Genomic DNA, 17562 nt, shown 5'->3' on the forward strand with positions numbered 1-17562 from the left:
GATATTCGATTAGTTTATTTAATTATAGAATATCGAATAGGTTGTGCGATTATTCTCTAAAATAAAATCTCCATGTTCTGGTGCTGATGCGGTGACGCGTTCATGTAACCGCGGGTGACGCTGCCAATAACATACAGCTGTCACAAAGAACCGGCAAAAGTAATGATTATGAATGTGTCAAATATCAATTAGACATTTTAATAGAATAACTAATGGAGTAATATTGTTAAATTCGCTGATAATCGGGTGACCAGATCGCAAACCAGAATTTAAAGCCGATAAGCTATAGGTTCACGCACAACTCTCTCATTCGTCGTGACGTTATAACATTTCGTCTCGTCTCGTTTTGGTCAACGAAAATGAAGAGACATTTTAGCACAGTTTTTATTTCGTAAACCACATTTAGTCTCGTTTTTATTCGTCAACGATATTGCATTATACATGTATTTTAGTCATCGTCACATGACCAGCATTTACGTCTCGTCTCGTCTCGTTTTCGTCAGGTGATAACGGTTCGTTGACGACAATATTTCGTCATAATTTTCGTTGACGAAAGCAACACTAGTAACGAATTACATTTACTTCGTTACTGTCCACCACTGCCAAAATATGATACTCAAACCCACAGCGCGCTCCAAAATATGATACATTCAAACGCCATCGCGCTCCAAAATATTAAACATTATGGTTATACATATCTATGTTTGAGCAGATATCCACAAACAGTATTTAACAGGAAACACGGGTCTAAATAGTATAATATTCACCATATATCTAGCAACAGTTCAACTGCAATGTGAAGTTTATGCAACAATACCATAAACTAATAAGTAAGAATTTCTTACCTTACATCTTTCTTGTCTTCAAATCGCTTTCTTCTTCTGATGTAAATCCAATGTAAGCTCAGACGTGTCTTCCAAACTCGTCGAAAAGCAGAGACTTGTGAAGTGTTTTGGTGTTTTGTGTTTGAGGTAACGAGGGCGTTCGCGTTCCATGTGGAGATTTGCATGTGAATCTCTTTTGCGCGAGTGGGCGTGTCGAATTAAAAAGTAATTAGCATGCGTTTGAGATACTGGACATCCTGTTGGTTTTATACAAATTACTTAAACAGAGAATATTTGTTTTCAGTTTGAATCCGATCATTTAAAAGTACACACTTAAATGTGTATAAAGGTATATGGCTCATAAATGTGTGAGAAGTATTCGCTGAGTTTTGTTTCAGTTTATAGACGTGCTCAAGAAAAAAAAGTTCACCGCGACGGAGAGGCAGAACGCACACCCTGTTTATTTTCTTTATTTTACAAAAGCACAATGTTTTGATTTGATTGTAAGTGGACACAGAAATATCACAGATTATTTTTTTATATTTCTTTTTCTTTAAATGACGGAGTAATTTAAGTTTATGTTGCTGCTATGTGAAAAAAATCCAGCAAAACGCGTCGGCGCGTTTCTCGACCTCAGAGGGTTAATGTTAATAAAATAAAATAAAAATCACTTTTGAATGTTGAAAACTTGGTTTCCTTTAGTGCCGATTGTGACGTGTTTGTTGTGGTGTGTGTGTTCAGACATGCGGAAGAGCTTGTGTTACAGGAACTACTACTCTGATAACGCCACCTGTGATGGAGAACTCACCTTCAACATGACCAAGAAGTTCTGCTGCTGCGCGTACAACATCGGCCGGGCCTGGAATAAACCCTGCGAGCGCTGTCCCGTTCCCAGCACCAGTGAGACACACACTTCACATCTGTTCGTTTACCAGACGCCTTTACCCAAAGCAAATGAGGAATACTATGGAAGCTCCGTCACAGAATAAAACATTTAAAAAGATAATTGCTACTTTTTATCTCACAATTGCGAATTTACATCTCACAATTCTGACTTTAATTAATTTGTCTATTACACGGTCAAAATTGCGAGATATAAACTCACAATTAAGTGTGTTAAAGTTGCAATTTCGAGAAATAAACGTGCAATTCTAACTTTGTTCTCGAGATTGCGAGTTTATATCTGTGAGAGTCCAATTCTAAGAAAAAAAAGACTGACAATTCTGACGTTATAACACGCAATTGACCGTTCGCAAAGACCCGCCCCCTTTAGTTACTGTTGCTATGTCCAACAAGCCACGCCTCTCTCACACCACATGTTCTCACGCAGTGAAACACGCATCAGCGGAGCAGAGAGGACACTGACAACACACTGAGACAGGACAGACCACGTTACTTTTGATATGAAACAAAGTCTCAACTTTCAAAGTTGGTCATTTTTTGACGAAATTTAAACAATAAATGCCGTTTTGTGTCTCTTTAATGTGTCTGACAGATCGCTGTAGAGCCTCAGTTAAAGCGGCTCGTGAACCGATCATCTCTTCCTTCTATAAACATGAATGAACATCAGAAGAAATGTTGTTTTAACCGCGGAAAGACGTCAGTACACTCCGTTTATCAAGTTCTAATCCACTGACATTAATCCACTAACTCTCCTGACTGCTTTGTCGGACAAAAATGGTGGATTCGGCGGATGGTGGATTATGATTGGTCAGATCACCTGTCAATCAAACTCCCTCCAAAGGGTCAATTGCATGTTGTAAAGTCAGAATTGCGAGATTTAAGCATGCAATTGTGACAAAAAAAAAATCAGAATTGTGAGTTTATTTCTTGCAGTTGTGACTTTATATCACGCAAATTTTCTTTATATCACGCAATTCTGACCTTGTAACACGCAGTTGAATTAAAGTCAGAATTGCGAGATGTAAACTCGCAATTGTGAGATAAAAAGTAGCAATTAACTTTTTTATTTTTTATTCTGTGGCAGAAACAAGCTTCCATAGAATACAGACATTAACACTAGAAGAGCAAAGTTTCAAACATTGTCTAGAAGTGAACAGGGAGGGATTTCAGTGAAACAGTGGAAGCGTAGAAGAAAGAGGCTGTTTCTTTAATATTGTCAGGGATTCGGCACACACACACACACACACAGTCATGACCGTAACATGGTTCTCTGCTGCAGATGAGTTCGCTGTGCTGTGTGGAAGCGAGAGACCGGGATATTTCATTGACATCTACACTGGACAAATCGTTGGTAAATACATTCATCACACACACTTAAAGACAGTCAAACACACAGTTCTGTGTTCCTCTAAGACTTCACATCCACCCTGTGTGTCTGTCTGTGATTCGCAGACATCGACGAGTGCCGTGAGATCCCTGGTGTGTGTGATAACGGCGTGTGTATCAACATGATCGGCAGTTTCCGCTGTGAATGTCCGATGGGTTTCGTTTATAATGACAAGCTGCTGATCTGTGAGGGTAAGAGCTCCATCTGTGTCTCTGAAGCTCGTTTATCCTCGTCTGATTCTGGAGTCTGCAGCAAAAACAGCAGAAAGAGTGACGGGTTCTAGATTAACAGTCATTAATGATGATTTACTTCCAACATGAGATGCTCTGTGTATGATGTTAAGCAGTGTTGGGGAAAGTTACTTTTAAAACTTTTACACACAACACCTCCTCACTTTATTTCTCTCAACATGTCAGTCAATAAATGTGAAAAGGTTACTAGCGCTACTTATTTGAAAATGTAACGTAAGATATTTTGTTGTAAATTGAAAAAGTAATGTGTTACTTTACTAGTTACTTGAAAAAGTAATCTGATTACATAACTCAAGTTACTTGTAATGAGTCACCCCCAACACTGATGTTAAGTGTGTTTGTGACGTGTGTGTGTGTGTGTGTGCAGATATTGACGAGTGTCAGAACGGGCCGGTGTGTCAGCAGAACGCCGTCTGTCTGAACGTTCCTGGAAGTTTCCGCTGTGAGTGTAAACCTGGATACCGGCAAACTCCCACCCAGCAGTGTGTCGGTGAGTGTGTGTGTCAGACATTTCCCAACTCATAATGCTGCTACTCCAATATCAGAGTTAATAGAACAAAAAAGCAACAGCAGCTATCATGCCTAACAGGAAACCAGCAGTGATGGAGAGAGTGTGTGTGTGTGTGTGTGTGTGTGTGTGTGTGTGTGTCTGGGTCATGACTGGAGGGGAATGTGTTTAAAACAGCTGAACTCAGAGCTCAGTCCTGCTTTCAGACACATCGCACCTGAAGTAAACGTGTGATTTGATGTGATCTCTCTCAGATCGTAACGAGTGTGCTGAGAATCCAAACATCTGCAGTCCGGGTCAGTGTATCGACACGGTGGGTAGTTACCGCTGCCTCTGCCCCAACGGCTTCACATCCACCCCAGACCTGTGTATAGGTGAGAGATCAGCCTCACATACCCGTCTGTCTGTCTGTCCATCTGTGTGCATCCTCGTGTAGATAACTAACTAACTAACTAACTAACTAACTATCTGTGTTCATAACTAACCATATGTGATCATAACTAACTAACCGTCTGTGTTCATAACTAACTAACCGTCTGTGTTCATAACTAACCAACCGTCTGTGTTCATAACTAACCATCTGTGTTCATAACTAACCAACCGTCTGTGTTCATAACTAACCATCTATGTTCATAACTAACCATCTGTGTTCATAACTAACCAACCGTCTGTGTTCATAACTAACTAACTAACCGTCTGTGTTCATAACTAACTAACCGTCTGTGTTCATAACTAATTAACCATCTGTGTTCATAACTAACCGTCTGTGTTCATAACTAACAAACCATCTGTGTTCATAACCAACCGTCTGTGTTCATAACTAACCAACCGTCTGTGTTCATAACTAACCATCTGTGTTCATAACTAACCATCTGTGTTCATAACTAACCATCTGTGTTCATAACTAACTAACTAACCGTCTGTGTTCATAACTAACTAACCGTCTGTGTTCATAACTAACTAACCATCTGTGTTCATAACTAACCATCTGTGTTCATAACTAACTAACTAACCATCTGTGTTCATAACTAACCATCTGTGTTCATAACTAACTAACCAACCATCTGTGTTCATAACCAACCATCTGTGTTCATAACTAACTAACCGTCTGTGTTCATAACTAAACATCTGTGTTCATAACTAACCAAACGTCTGTGTTCATAACTAACTAACCGTCTGTGTTCATAACTAACTAACCGTCTGTGTTCATAACTAACCATCTGTGTTCATAACTAACTAACCGTCTGTGTTCATAACTAACTAACCGTCTGTGTTCATAACTAACTAACCGTCTGTGTTCATAACTAACCATCTGTGTTCATAACTAACTAACCGTCTGTGTTCATAACTAACTAACCGTCTGTGTTCATAACTAACTAACCAGCTGTGGTCTGTGTTCAGATGTGGACGAGTGCGAGCGTCAGCCGTGTGGAAATGGAACCTGTAAGAACACTGTGGGCTCCTACAACTGCTTGTGTTACCCAGGATTCCAGCTGTCACACAACAACGACTGCATCGGTACACACACACACAAATATTTATTAATTCTACAGCAGAAAGGCATGTGTTTGTATTAACGTCTGTTTTGTGCGTGTGGTTCAGACACAGACGAGTGTACGGCGCTCCGGGGATTGTGTCGCAACGGAAACTGCATCAACACGGTGGGCTCGTTTGTGTGTGTATGTCTGGACGGGTATAAACTCTCTCCTGACGGCCGGATATGTGTGGGTGAGTCCTGAAGCTGTGTGTGTGTGTGTGTGTGTGTGTGTGTGTGTGTGTGTGTGTGTGTGAGTGAGAGAGAGAGATGAAGTGTGTGTGAGTGTGTGCGTGTGTACATGTTTTTCTATCCCGGTGGGGACTTAAACCTGAATGCACACACACTCATGGGGACTCGTGTCACTGTGGCCTAAATTTAGGAAACAAGCTTATAAATCATACAGAATGAGTTTTTTTGCAGAAACTGTGTGATGGGTAGGTTTAGGGGTTGAGTTAGTGTGTGTGAGAAAGATAGAGTGTGTGTGTGTGTGTGTGTGTGTGATGGGTAGGTTTAGGGGTTGGGTTAGTGTGTGTGAGAAAGATAGAGTGTGTATGTGTGTGTGTGATGGGTAGGTTTAGGGGTTGAGTTAGTGTGTGTGAGAAAGATAGAGTGTGTGTGTGTGTGTGTGATGGGTAGGTTTAGGGGTTGGGTTAGTGTGTGTGAGAAAGATAGAGTGTGTGTGTGTGTGTGTGTGTGTGTGCGATGGGTAGGTTTAGGGGTTGGGTTAGTGTGTGTGAGAAAGATAGAGTGTGTGTGTGTGTGTGATGGGTAGGTTTAGGGGTTTGGTTAGTGTGTGTGAGAAAGATAGAGTGTGCGTGTGTGTGTGTGTGTGTGTGATGGGTAGGTTTAGGGGTTGGGTTAGTGTGTGTGAGAAAGATAGAGTGTGTGTGTGTGTGTGATGGGTAGGTTTAGGGGTTGGGTTAGTGTGTGTGAGAAAGATAGAGTGTGTGTGTGTGTGTGATGGGTAGGTTTAGGGGTTTGGTTAGTGTGTGTGAGAAAGATAGAGTGTGCGTGTGTGTGTGTGTGTGATGGGTAGGTTTAGGGGTTGGGTTAGTGTGTGTGAGAAAGATAGAGTGTGTGTGTGTGTGTGATGGGTAGGTTTAGGGGTTGGGTTAGTGTGTGTGAGAAAGATAGAGTGTGTGTGTGTGTGTGTGTGTGTGTGTGTGTGTGTGTGTGTGTGTGTGTGTGTGTGTGTGTGTGTGTGATGGGTAGGTTTAGGGGTTGGGTTAGTGTGTGTGAGAAAGATAGAGTGTGTGTGTGTGATGGGTAGGTTTAGGGGTTGGGTTAGTGTGTGTGAGAAAGATAGAGTGTGTGTGTGTGATGGGTAGGTTTAGGGGTTGGGTTAGTGTGTGTGAGAAAGATAGAGTGTGTGTGTGATGGGTAGGTTTAGGGGTTGGGTTAGTGTGTGTGAGAAAGATAGAGTGTGTGTGTGTGTGTGTGTGTGTGTGTGTGTGTGTGTGTGTGTGTGTGTGTGATGGGTAGGTTTAGGGGTTGGGTTAGTGTGTGTGAGAAAGATAGAGGGCCCTATTTTAACGATCTGAAACGCAAGTGTCAAGCGCAAAGCGCAAGTAACTTTGTGGGCGGGTCTCGGGCGCTGTTGCTATTTTCCCGGCGGGATAAATGACTCTTGCACCCAGCGCAAATCTAAAATGTGTTGGTCTGAAGTAGCTTCATTACTCATAGGTGTGGTTTGGGCGTAACGTGAAATAAACCAATCAGAGCGTCATCTCACATTCCCTTTAAAGGACAATTCCGGTATTTAACACTTTGAGTCTATTTTGTAGCTTGTTTTGGATGAACAAGAGTGGTGGACAAAGACATTTTGACAATGGTTCCTGTCTCGACTTTTTGACTATTTTAGAATTGCCCATGACCGCTTTAGAATGGGAGTCTATGGCCATGCACAAACATGCCCTTAAAACAAGCCTTAACGTTCGTTTTCAGAACTGTTCAACTCACCGAGTGGTTAGTGGTGTTCGTTGATGATTAAAAACAAATATATCGGCGCAATGTATGATTTCAAACCGTAAATTTTTCTATAGTGGAACTATTTTTTCAGATACCTCACAACCGCGTATAAACTTCCGCTCTTCGGCAACTTCCGTTGCTCTGCTCACGCTAGCCTTCTGAGAGACAGAGAACCGAGCGAAAAGGCATACATAATGGCACACAAGTGCCCCGCTCCCTCCAAAGTGCCCACGTCAAGGGCTCTGCCGTCTGCCCTTTTAAGGGAGTAACGTAAGGGCATAGGTAATGCTCACGAGCAATAAAAAACGTCCCAGCCGGGTCCGTCACTTATTGTGTTCCCCGGAAACATTTCCGTTGTGTTCTGTCCTATTTGCAGCGCGTTTCTGTATTTGTTTGTGTTGTGAGTATTTGGAGCACACATGTGTTGTGAAACTGATGAAGATGTTTTCTTAATTTGCAGGTGTTTTTCTATTTGCATGTGTTTTCTTCAGTTGCAGGGTGTTGAGCTCTCTCGGCCACCGTAGAAAAGACCATAAAAGACTACAACCAAATGTAAACAGCCCCCTTTCCGTCTCCGGTAGCGCAGTAATATCAACGAGCAACGAGTCCTCCAACGGAAATCAATGGGATTTTACAAAATGCCAAATAAAACACGACAGAAACTGTATTTCGCTACGCTACTTGTTTTTAATCATCAACGAACACCACTAACCACTCGGTGAGTTGAACAGTTCTGAAAACGAACGTTAAGGGTTGTTTTAAGGGCATGTTTGTGCATGGCCATAGACTCCCATTCTAAAGCGGTCATGGGCAATTCTAAAATAGTCAAAAAGTCGAGACAGGAACCATTGTCAAAATTTCTTTGTCCACCACTCTAGTTCATCCAAAACAAGCAACAAAATAGACTCACAGTGTTAAATACCGGAATTGTCCTTTAAGAGCAGACGCACTTTTTCCATAGCGGATTGCTATTGTAACGGCGGATTTGCCAGGCGCGCGCCAGGAGCGGTTCACAGCCGAGGAGACCGACGTTCTCGTCACGGCTGTAAAAGAGAGAAGTTACATTGAAATGGAGAAACCCACCCAAATTAACTTCGGTTAAACAGGCGTATGATAATTTGGGTAAATGTGTAAGCTAGATGTATGCTTTTATAATAAATTGTCTATCTATCTATCTATCTATCTATCTATCTATCTATCTATCTATCTATCTATCTATCTATCTATCATCTATCTATCTATCTATCTATCTATCTATCATCTATCATCTATCATCTATCTATCATCCATCTATCTATCTATCATCTATCTATCATCTATCTATCTATCTATCATCTATCTATCTATCTATCTATCTATCTATCTATCTATCTATCTATCTATCTATCATCTATCTATCATCTATCTATCTATCATCTATCTATCTATCTATCTATCTATCATCTATCTATCTATCTATCATCTATCTATGTATCTATCTATCATCTATCTATCTATCTATCTATCTATCTATCTATCTATCTATCTATCTATCATCTATCTATCATCCATCTATCTATCTATCATCTATCTATCATCTATCTATCTATCTATCATCTATCTATCTATCTATCTATCTATCTATCATCTATCTATCATCTATCTATCTATCATCTATCTATCATCTATCTATCTATCTATCATCTATCTATCTATCTATCTATCTATCATCTATCTATCATCTATCTATCTATCTATCATCTATCTATCTATCTATCTATCTATCTATCTATCTATCATCTATCTATCATCCATCTATCTATCTATCATCTATCTATCATCTATCTATCTATCTATCATCTATCTATCTATCTATCTATCTATCTATCTATCTATCTATCATCTATCTATCTATCTATCATCTATCTATCTATCTATCTATCTATCATCTATCTATCTATCTATCATCTATCTATGTATCTATCTATCTATCATCTATCTATCTATCTATCTATCTATCATCTATCTATCTATCATCTATCTATCTATCTATCTATCTATCTATCTATCTATCATCTATCTATCATCTATCTATCTATCTATCTATCTATCTATCTATCTATCTATCTATCATCTATCTATCATCTATCTATCTATCTATCATCTATCTATCTATCATCTATCTATCTATCTATCTATCTATCATCTATCTATCTATCTATCTATCTATCTATCTATCTATCTATCTATCTATCTATCTATCTATCTATCTATCTATCTATCTATCTATCTATCGTAATAATGTATGATTTGCAAAAATGAAAACTGCTGCTTCTGTGTAGATGAGAGAATCAAAGTGTATGTGTGTTGTGCACACGCTACATTGATTATGGCCAAGCATGAGCCCTTTAAAATAGCCTATGAATAACATGCGCAACGCGCCACTGACTTTAAACTATTTTTTCCTGGTTAGTGGCGCAATTGTTTTCTAAACCTGCAAAATAGCATGAAGGAACGTTTGCGCCGGAACACGCCTCCTCTTTGCGCTGAACCGCCCCCGGGAGCGCAAGTGTATTTCTTAGTTAACCGACGTGCTTCTGTGGAGGGAAAAGTCCGCTGTGCGTCGGGTGCAAAATAGGAATGATACATGCGTCGCTGTACAAAGTCAATAGCGCTGGGTGCAAGATAGGGCCCTGAGTGTGTGCGCGTGTGTGTGTGTGCACGTGTGTGAGTGTGTGTGTGTGCGCATTTGTGTGTGTGTTGACGTCACGTCCACATGCCCCTGTGCTCTTCTGCTCAGACATCGACGAGTGTGTGATCAGCCCTGGCACCTGCGGCCCCGGGACGTGCCAGAACCTGGACGGCTCCTACAGGTGCATCTGCCCGTCAGGATACTTCCTGCAGAACGACCGGTGTGAAGGTGTGTGTCGGTTCACCACCATCCTCACGCATCAGGGTCTCAGTGCTCACAGTCATGTGATCTAACCTAACTAACTTTATCTGGACAATAACTTTATTCTAGATCTGCTGTAAAGCCTAAACACTCTCTGTTACTGTAATCTCCTATTATCACTGTAAAGCTGCTGTGAAACAGTCCATGTTGTTAAAGCGCTGTATAAATGAAGGAGACTCGACTCGACCTCCGTCATCATCATGTGTGTTTGTGCTCAGATATTGACGAGTGCTCTCAGACTCCCGAGATCTGCATCTTTGGGAAGTGTGTGAACACGGCTGGCAGCTTCAGGTGCGATTGTCCCGAGGGATTTCAGCTCTCCTCGTCCGGGAAGAGATGTGTGGGTGAGTTATAGATCACACCTATAGTCCACAGGTTTAGAACGGCTGATTTTAGGCATTACAGGGATTATTCACAACAAATAAATAGAAAAGAACAGAAGGAAGCACATCTCAAGTGAAACATGAAACCTCCATCTGAATCCCTTGTGCTTCATGTTTTTGAAAGCTTGATGCTGTCGCTCATCGGTCATGGAGCTCGTCAGGTTTAATGAGTAAATCATGTTTTGTTCCTCATGCGAAGTGTGTGATGTCATACAGAGACAGAACACAGGGCTGTTCGTTCGTTTCTTTGCTCACAGTTTCCATCCCTCCTTCTGTCTCTCTGACCCTGTGGACAGGGTGTGTGTGTGTGTGTGTGTGTGGACAGGGTGTGTGTGTGTGTGTGTGTGTGTGGAGAGAGTGTGTGTGTGTGTGTTGGTAGAAGGGTGGAAAGGCTTCTGCAAATGAAGAACAGGCCTCTGGGAATAAAAGCAACCCAGCCGCCCATCTCTTTCTCAGCAGACACACACACACACACACACACACACACACTCACTCACACACACACACACACACACACACACACACACTCACACACACAGTGCAGTGATGAATCATTTGAGCAATAATAATTTGGGTAGAATCCTTTACGGAGAATATTTTGGAAAGAGTCAATTGAGAAATAATTTGTTATGATTCATTTGAGAAAGAATAATAAGTGAACAAACAAAATAATTGTTTGGGAAATAATCATCTGCATTTTTATTAACCTCTGATTATAACAGTCTCTCTCTGTTGCCAAGTCTATTGTTTTGTATTGTGCTCTTCACATTACACATAGTTTCAAGTCAGCCTTACAGAAAATGAAATAAAGATCCGTCTGTTTCCTCTGACTGTCAGATATTCGTGTGAATTACTGTTACACTAAGTTCGAGAACGGGCGCTGTCTGTCCCCGAAGGCCCTCAACACCACCAAAGGATCCTGTTGCTGCAGCGCCATGCCAGGCCAGGGGTGGGGGGACCCGTGTGAGATCTGCCCTTCTGCTGAGGACGGTGAGCACACACACACACACACACACACACTCTCACACACACACACACACACACACACACACACTCACACACATGATTTGATGGCAGTAACAGTTATTGTGTGTGTGTTTCAGAGACGTATAAAGCTCTGTGCTCCACCATGGGAAAGACCCTCACTATACACGAAGAGGCTGTAGGTGAGTGTCAGTCAATCAGACTCCTTCAACACACTGATCACACACACTGATCACACACACACTGATGTTCCAGATGTGGACGAGTGTGCGGAGAACCCCGGCATCTGCAGGAACGGCCACTGCATCAACACGGACGGGACGTTTCGCTGCGAATGCCCCTTCGGATACCGGCTCGACTTCACCGGGATCAACTGTGAAGGTCAGAGTTCACACGGATCAAGTCGGCTTCGTTTCTATAGCACATACAATACAGATCGTCTTAAAATTAATCAATTATGAAACATTCAGTTTCAGCTATGGGTAATATCAGGGCTGCAGATATCGAGTATACCACTGATTAATCCATCGATTAATCCAGGAATAACAAATCTGTGGTTATAAAACTAGATCCAAGTGAACAACAGCCTTTAAAATTACTTCAAATACAAATATATAATAAAAGACAATAATAATTGGTTCAAATAAAGTATCAAAGTAAGTCATATTGAACAACACTGTTAAAATACACCATGTAAAATAAATGATATAAACTAATATAAACATAACTTATGTACAGTATTATAACAAATGCCTGGTGTTAGTTGTTGTTGTTGTTGTTGTTGTTACACTACGGCATGATCAAATCCTTGTTTAATATTAGACAAACAACATTTCATTCAAATCTCCTCTTAATCTTAAATATTTGGTCATTTAGAAATGCAACAGCCGCTGTAATTTGAAGAACATGTGCACATCAAAACTTAAACTTTTATTTTGAAATCGCGATGAACAACAGTTTGCATATTTAGAAACATATGTATGTGTTCCCCTGTGCTGGCGTAGATTTACAAATGAGTTACGCTACAAATCTTGTGAAATGGTGCACACTGTGTTCCCAGATGAATGTTATAAGCAGCACACACTCTCACACGTTTGAGACACCCGAGACGCTCCACACTTATGAATGATAACAGAGCAACTATGAAACTCAAACGCGTCCGACTACTTGTGTTCCCAAACGCTGGTTATTGGAAACCTGAACAAACAAGCGTTCACTGTGAACAGAGGAACTGTAACATGATCTGCACGCATGTACATCATTAAAGCGTTGTGCTTCTCTGGGGGAAAGTGATTCTTAAAAGCTTCTCAGCCCTAGATAATATTACTGGGTTTTGTCTGGTTTTGGTCATGTGACATGCATCTCCATCATGTTGTGTGTGTAACTCTGTCATCATCAGACATGAATGAGTGTGAGCTGGGGAACCCGTGTGGGAACGGCACCTGCACAAACGTGGAGGGAGCGTTCGAGTGCTCCTGCGACGAGGGATTCGAGCCCGGACCCATGATGACCTGTGAAGGTCAGTGACGTGCTGATGATGTACTTCCTGTCGGCCGCTCTCACACTCCAGCACAGATTGACATCATTCGGGTCTGATCCGTTACTCATGTTCACACAGAACGTGTTTTTGCATTCTGCACTGTAAAAACTTAATTTTCAAAGTTGTAAATAAAACAAAGATTATTTATATAGTGATAACTATAACCATAAATATAGCTATAACTATAAAAACTATAACAATAACTATAATGATAACTATAACAATAAATATAGCAATAAATACAACTATAGACATTATTATAATGATAAGGATAACTATGATGAGAACTAAAACAGTAACTATAGTCATAACTGTAACCATAACTATAACATTATATATCAACAACTAGATGTGTGGTCTGCTCGAGCTCTTAAAAGTCTGATTCTTCCCAACAAAGAAACGCCCAACGCCGTCCACACCAGCCAATCACACTGAGTGCTAGTGTGTATTTGATTAAAACATGTGACATGTTTTCAGATGTCAACGAGTGTTCCCAGAATCCTCTGCTGTGTGCGTTCCGCTGTGTCAACACGGTGGGGTCGTACGAGTGCAGATGTCCAGCGGGATACGTGCTGAGAGAAGACCGGCGGATGTGCAAAGGTAAAGACGAGCACTTTCACCGCCACACACAAACACGCACACACACACACACACACACACACACACGCACACGTCATTAGGGGTGCAACAGATATCAGTTGATCGTGATGTGTACGGACCAGCTGACCCATGGTTCGGCACGCGTGTGATTTGCGGATTAACTGCTAAATTTAACCATCATAGAGTAAAAGTTTATAATTTTCACATGTTTTATTTGCCCAATTTACAACCTCAAACAATTTTAAACACAGAAGAAGAGGCGAAAATTGACACTCGCGCGTGTTATCTGTGTGAACAGCCACACACACACAAAACGTAGGAGAGAGAGAGACACTGATAGAGAGAGAGAGAGATAGAGAGACACCAATAGAGAGAGAGAAAGAGAGAGAGACAACGATGGAGAGAGAAATAGAGAGACACCGATGGAGAGAGAGAGAGAGACACCGATGGATAGAGAGCGAGAGAGAGAGAGAGACACCGATGGAGAGAGAGAGAGAGAGAGACACTGATGGAGAGAGAGAGAGAGAGAGAGACACCGATGGAGAGAGAGCAAGAGAGAGAGAGAGACACCGATGGAGAGAGAGAGAGAGACCGATGGATAGAGAGTGCAAGAGAGAGAGAGACACCGATGGAAAGAGAGCAAGAGAGAGAGAGAGAGACACCGATGGAGAGAGAGAGAGAGACCGATGGAGAGAGAGAGAGAGAGAGAGACACCGATGGAGAGAGAGCAAGAGAGAGAGAGAGAGACACCGATGGAGAGAGAGCAAGAGAGAGAGAGAGAGACACCGATGGAGAGAGAGAGAGAGAGACTGATGGAGAGAGAGCAAGAGAGAGAGAGAGACACCGATGGAGAGAGAGCGAGAGAGAGAGACACCGATGGAGAGAGAGAGAGAGAGACTGATGGAGAGAGAGAGAGAGACACCGATGGAGAGAGAGAGAGAGACACCGATGGAGTGAGAGAGAGAGAGACTGATGGAGAGAGAGCAAGAGAGAGAGAGAGAGAGACACCGATGGAGAGAGAGAGAGAGAGAGAGACACCGATGGAGAGAGAGAGAGAGAGACTGATGGAGAGAGAGCAAGAGAGAGAGAGAGAGAGACACCGATGGAGAGAGAGAGAGAGAAACTCTTGCCATTGAACGAACACATGCAAACAAAATGATGTCTAAATGCCCGTCTCGGGAAGTATTCTCTTGGTTATGTCATCAGTGAACAGTTGAGAAAATCAGTTTTTTCGGTCCGTGCTGTCGGCCTTAAAGTGACAGCAGCCTAATATTCCTAATGTTGTCTGTGTCATTAATGTTAATAACGTGCTCAATCCCGCTGGTGTTCATCAGATCAGAACGAGTGTGAGGACGGGCTGGACGACTGCGCCTCCAGAGGGATGACCTGTAAGAATCTGATCGGCACGTACATGTGCATCTGCTCGCCGGGATACACCAGACAGCCCAACGGAGACAGCTGCGTGGGTGAGCCACACACACACACACACACACACACCGGTGCTCACATCAGCGCTCACAGTCCTGACGTGTGTGTGTTTGTATGCAGATCTGAACGAGTGCACGGCCAAGCCTGGCATCTGTGAGAACGGGCGCTGCGAGAACACGGTGGGGAGTTACCGGTGCGTCTGCGATCAGGGCTTCAGTCCCAGTCCCAGCAGAACCGAGTGCATCGGTAAGAGTGTGATCTCACGTTAGTCAAGCTCTCAGGGACTCTCAGCTGATCCTCTATTACTGTATTCATATATAATCTCCTCAGTATTATCAGCAGCTGTCGCGTCTCTCAGGAGTGAATGACCCTCCTCCCTCCCCAGCTCCTCCTCCCTCCCCAGCTCCTCCTCCCTCCCCAGCTCCTCCTCCCTCCCCAACTCCTCCTCCCTCCCCAGCTCCTCCCCCCTCCCCAGCTCCTCCTCCCTCCCCAGCTCCTCCTCCCTCCCCAGCTCCTCCTCCCTCCCCAGCTCCTCCTCCCTCCCCAACTCCTCCTCCCTCCCCAGCTCCTCCTCCCTCCCCAGCTCCTCCTCCCTCCCCCCTCCCCAGCTCCTCCTCCCTCCCCAGCTCCTCCTCCCTCCCCAGCTCCTCCTCCCTCCCCCCCTCCCCAGCTCCTCCTCCCTCCCCCCTCCCCAGCTCCTCCTCCCTCCCCAGCTCCTCCTCCCTCCCCAGCTCCTCCTCCCTCCCCAACTCCTCCTCCCTCCCCAGCTCCTCCTCCCTCCCCAGCTCCTCCTCCCTCCCCAGCTCCTCCTCTCTCTCAGCTCCTCCTCCCTCCCCAACTCCTCCTCCCTCCCCAGCTCCTCCTCCCTCCCCAGCTCCTCCTCCCTCCCCAGCTCCTCCTCCCTCCCCAGCTCCTCCTGTCCAGTCAGGGTTTGGCCTTCTGATCCCCCTGAGTCATGTTGTACATTAAAATATTGACATTAATGATATCTGCAATACATGTTGGTTCTGTTCTGTTTACCCGAGGGGGGGTTATTGCTGCTCTTATCCATGCTAGGCTGTTCTTTCCCAGAACAGAATCAATCCACCAATCCAAACTATATGCTAATGGTCAATCGTATTTGACAATAGTGGTCCTGACAGACATGATTCTCCTAAAACTTCATGACATCCAGTTGACATTCATTGGTTAAGTTTTCATCTAAATCGCACTGTATGTTTATGATCGTGTTTGTTTTGCCAATAACAGCCGCTGTGTTTGTGTGTGTGTGTGTTAGATAACCGTCAGGGCTTCTGCTTCCTGGAGGTTCTCCAGACCATGTGTCAGATGAGTTCCAGCAGTCGGGTCAGCGTTAGGAAGTCCGAGTGCTGTTGTGACGGGGGCCGAGGCTGGGGGCCAAACTGTGAGATCTGCCCTTTACCCGGAACCACACACTACAGGAAGATGTGTCCACTCGGACCCGGATACACCACTGACGGCCAGGGTAACACACTCACACACACACACACACACACACACACACACTACAGGAAGATGTGTCCACTCGGACCCGGATACACCACTGACGGCCAGGGTAACACACTCACACACACACACACACACACTACAGGAAGATGTGTCCACTCAGACCCGAATACACCACTGACGGCCAGGGTAACACACTCACACACACACACACACACACACACTACAGGAAGATGTGTCCACTCAGACCCGAATACACCACTGACGGCCAGGGTAACACACTCACACACACACACACACACACACACACACACACACACACACACACACACACTACAGGAAGATGTGTCCACTCGGACCCGGATACACCACTGACGGCCAGGGTAACACACACACACACACACACACACACACACACACACTACAGGAAGATGTGTCCACTCGGACCCGGATACACCACTGACGGCCAGGGTAACACACACACACACACACACACACACACACACACACACACACACACACACACACTACAGGAAGATGTGTCCACTCAGACCCGAATACACCACTGACGGCCAGGGTAACACACTCACTCACACACACACACACACACACACACACACACACACACTACAGGAAGATGTGTCCACTCGGACCCGGATACACCACTGACGGCCAGGGTAACACACACACACACACACACACACACACACACACACACACACACACACACACACACTACAGGAAGATGTGTCCACTCGGACCCGGATACACCACTGACGGCCAGGGTAACACACACACACTCACACTCACACTCACACACACTCTCACACACACACACAAGTATTGTAATTTA

The 17562-nt window shown here is 43.6% G+C and overlaps 1 protein-coding gene across 1 annotated transcript in view; it reads left to right on the top strand.

Annotated features, from left to right (window-relative positions):
• The window catches only part of fbn1 (fibrillin 1), a 115610-nt gene that overhangs the window by 86170 nt on the left and 11878 nt on the right, over nt 1-17562 (top strand). The window contains 17 exon segments of the mRNA XM_082182321.1: nt 1566-1724; nt 3007-3078; nt 3180-3305; nt 3733-3855; nt 4128-4247; nt 5275-5391; nt 5476-5601; nt 10158-10277; nt 10529-10654; nt 11531-11683; nt 11797-11859; nt 11933-12058; nt 13077-13196; nt 13695-13817; nt 15152-15283; nt 15366-15491; nt 16522-16728. Of these exon segments, the coding sequence (XP_082038447.1) occupies nt 1566-1724; nt 3007-3078; nt 3180-3305; nt 3733-3855; nt 4128-4247; nt 5275-5391; nt 5476-5601; nt 10158-10277; nt 10529-10654; nt 11531-11683; nt 11797-11859; nt 11933-12058; nt 13077-13196; nt 13695-13817; nt 15152-15283; nt 15366-15491; nt 16522-16728 (2139 nt within the window).

The sequence above is a fragment of the Leuciscus leuciscus genome, assembly GCF_965113295.1.
Source record: "Leuciscus leuciscus genome assembly, chromosome: 10".
NCBI classification, from domain to species: Eukaryota; Metazoa; Chordata; class Actinopteri; order Cypriniformes; family Leuciscidae; genus Leuciscus; species Leuciscus leuciscus.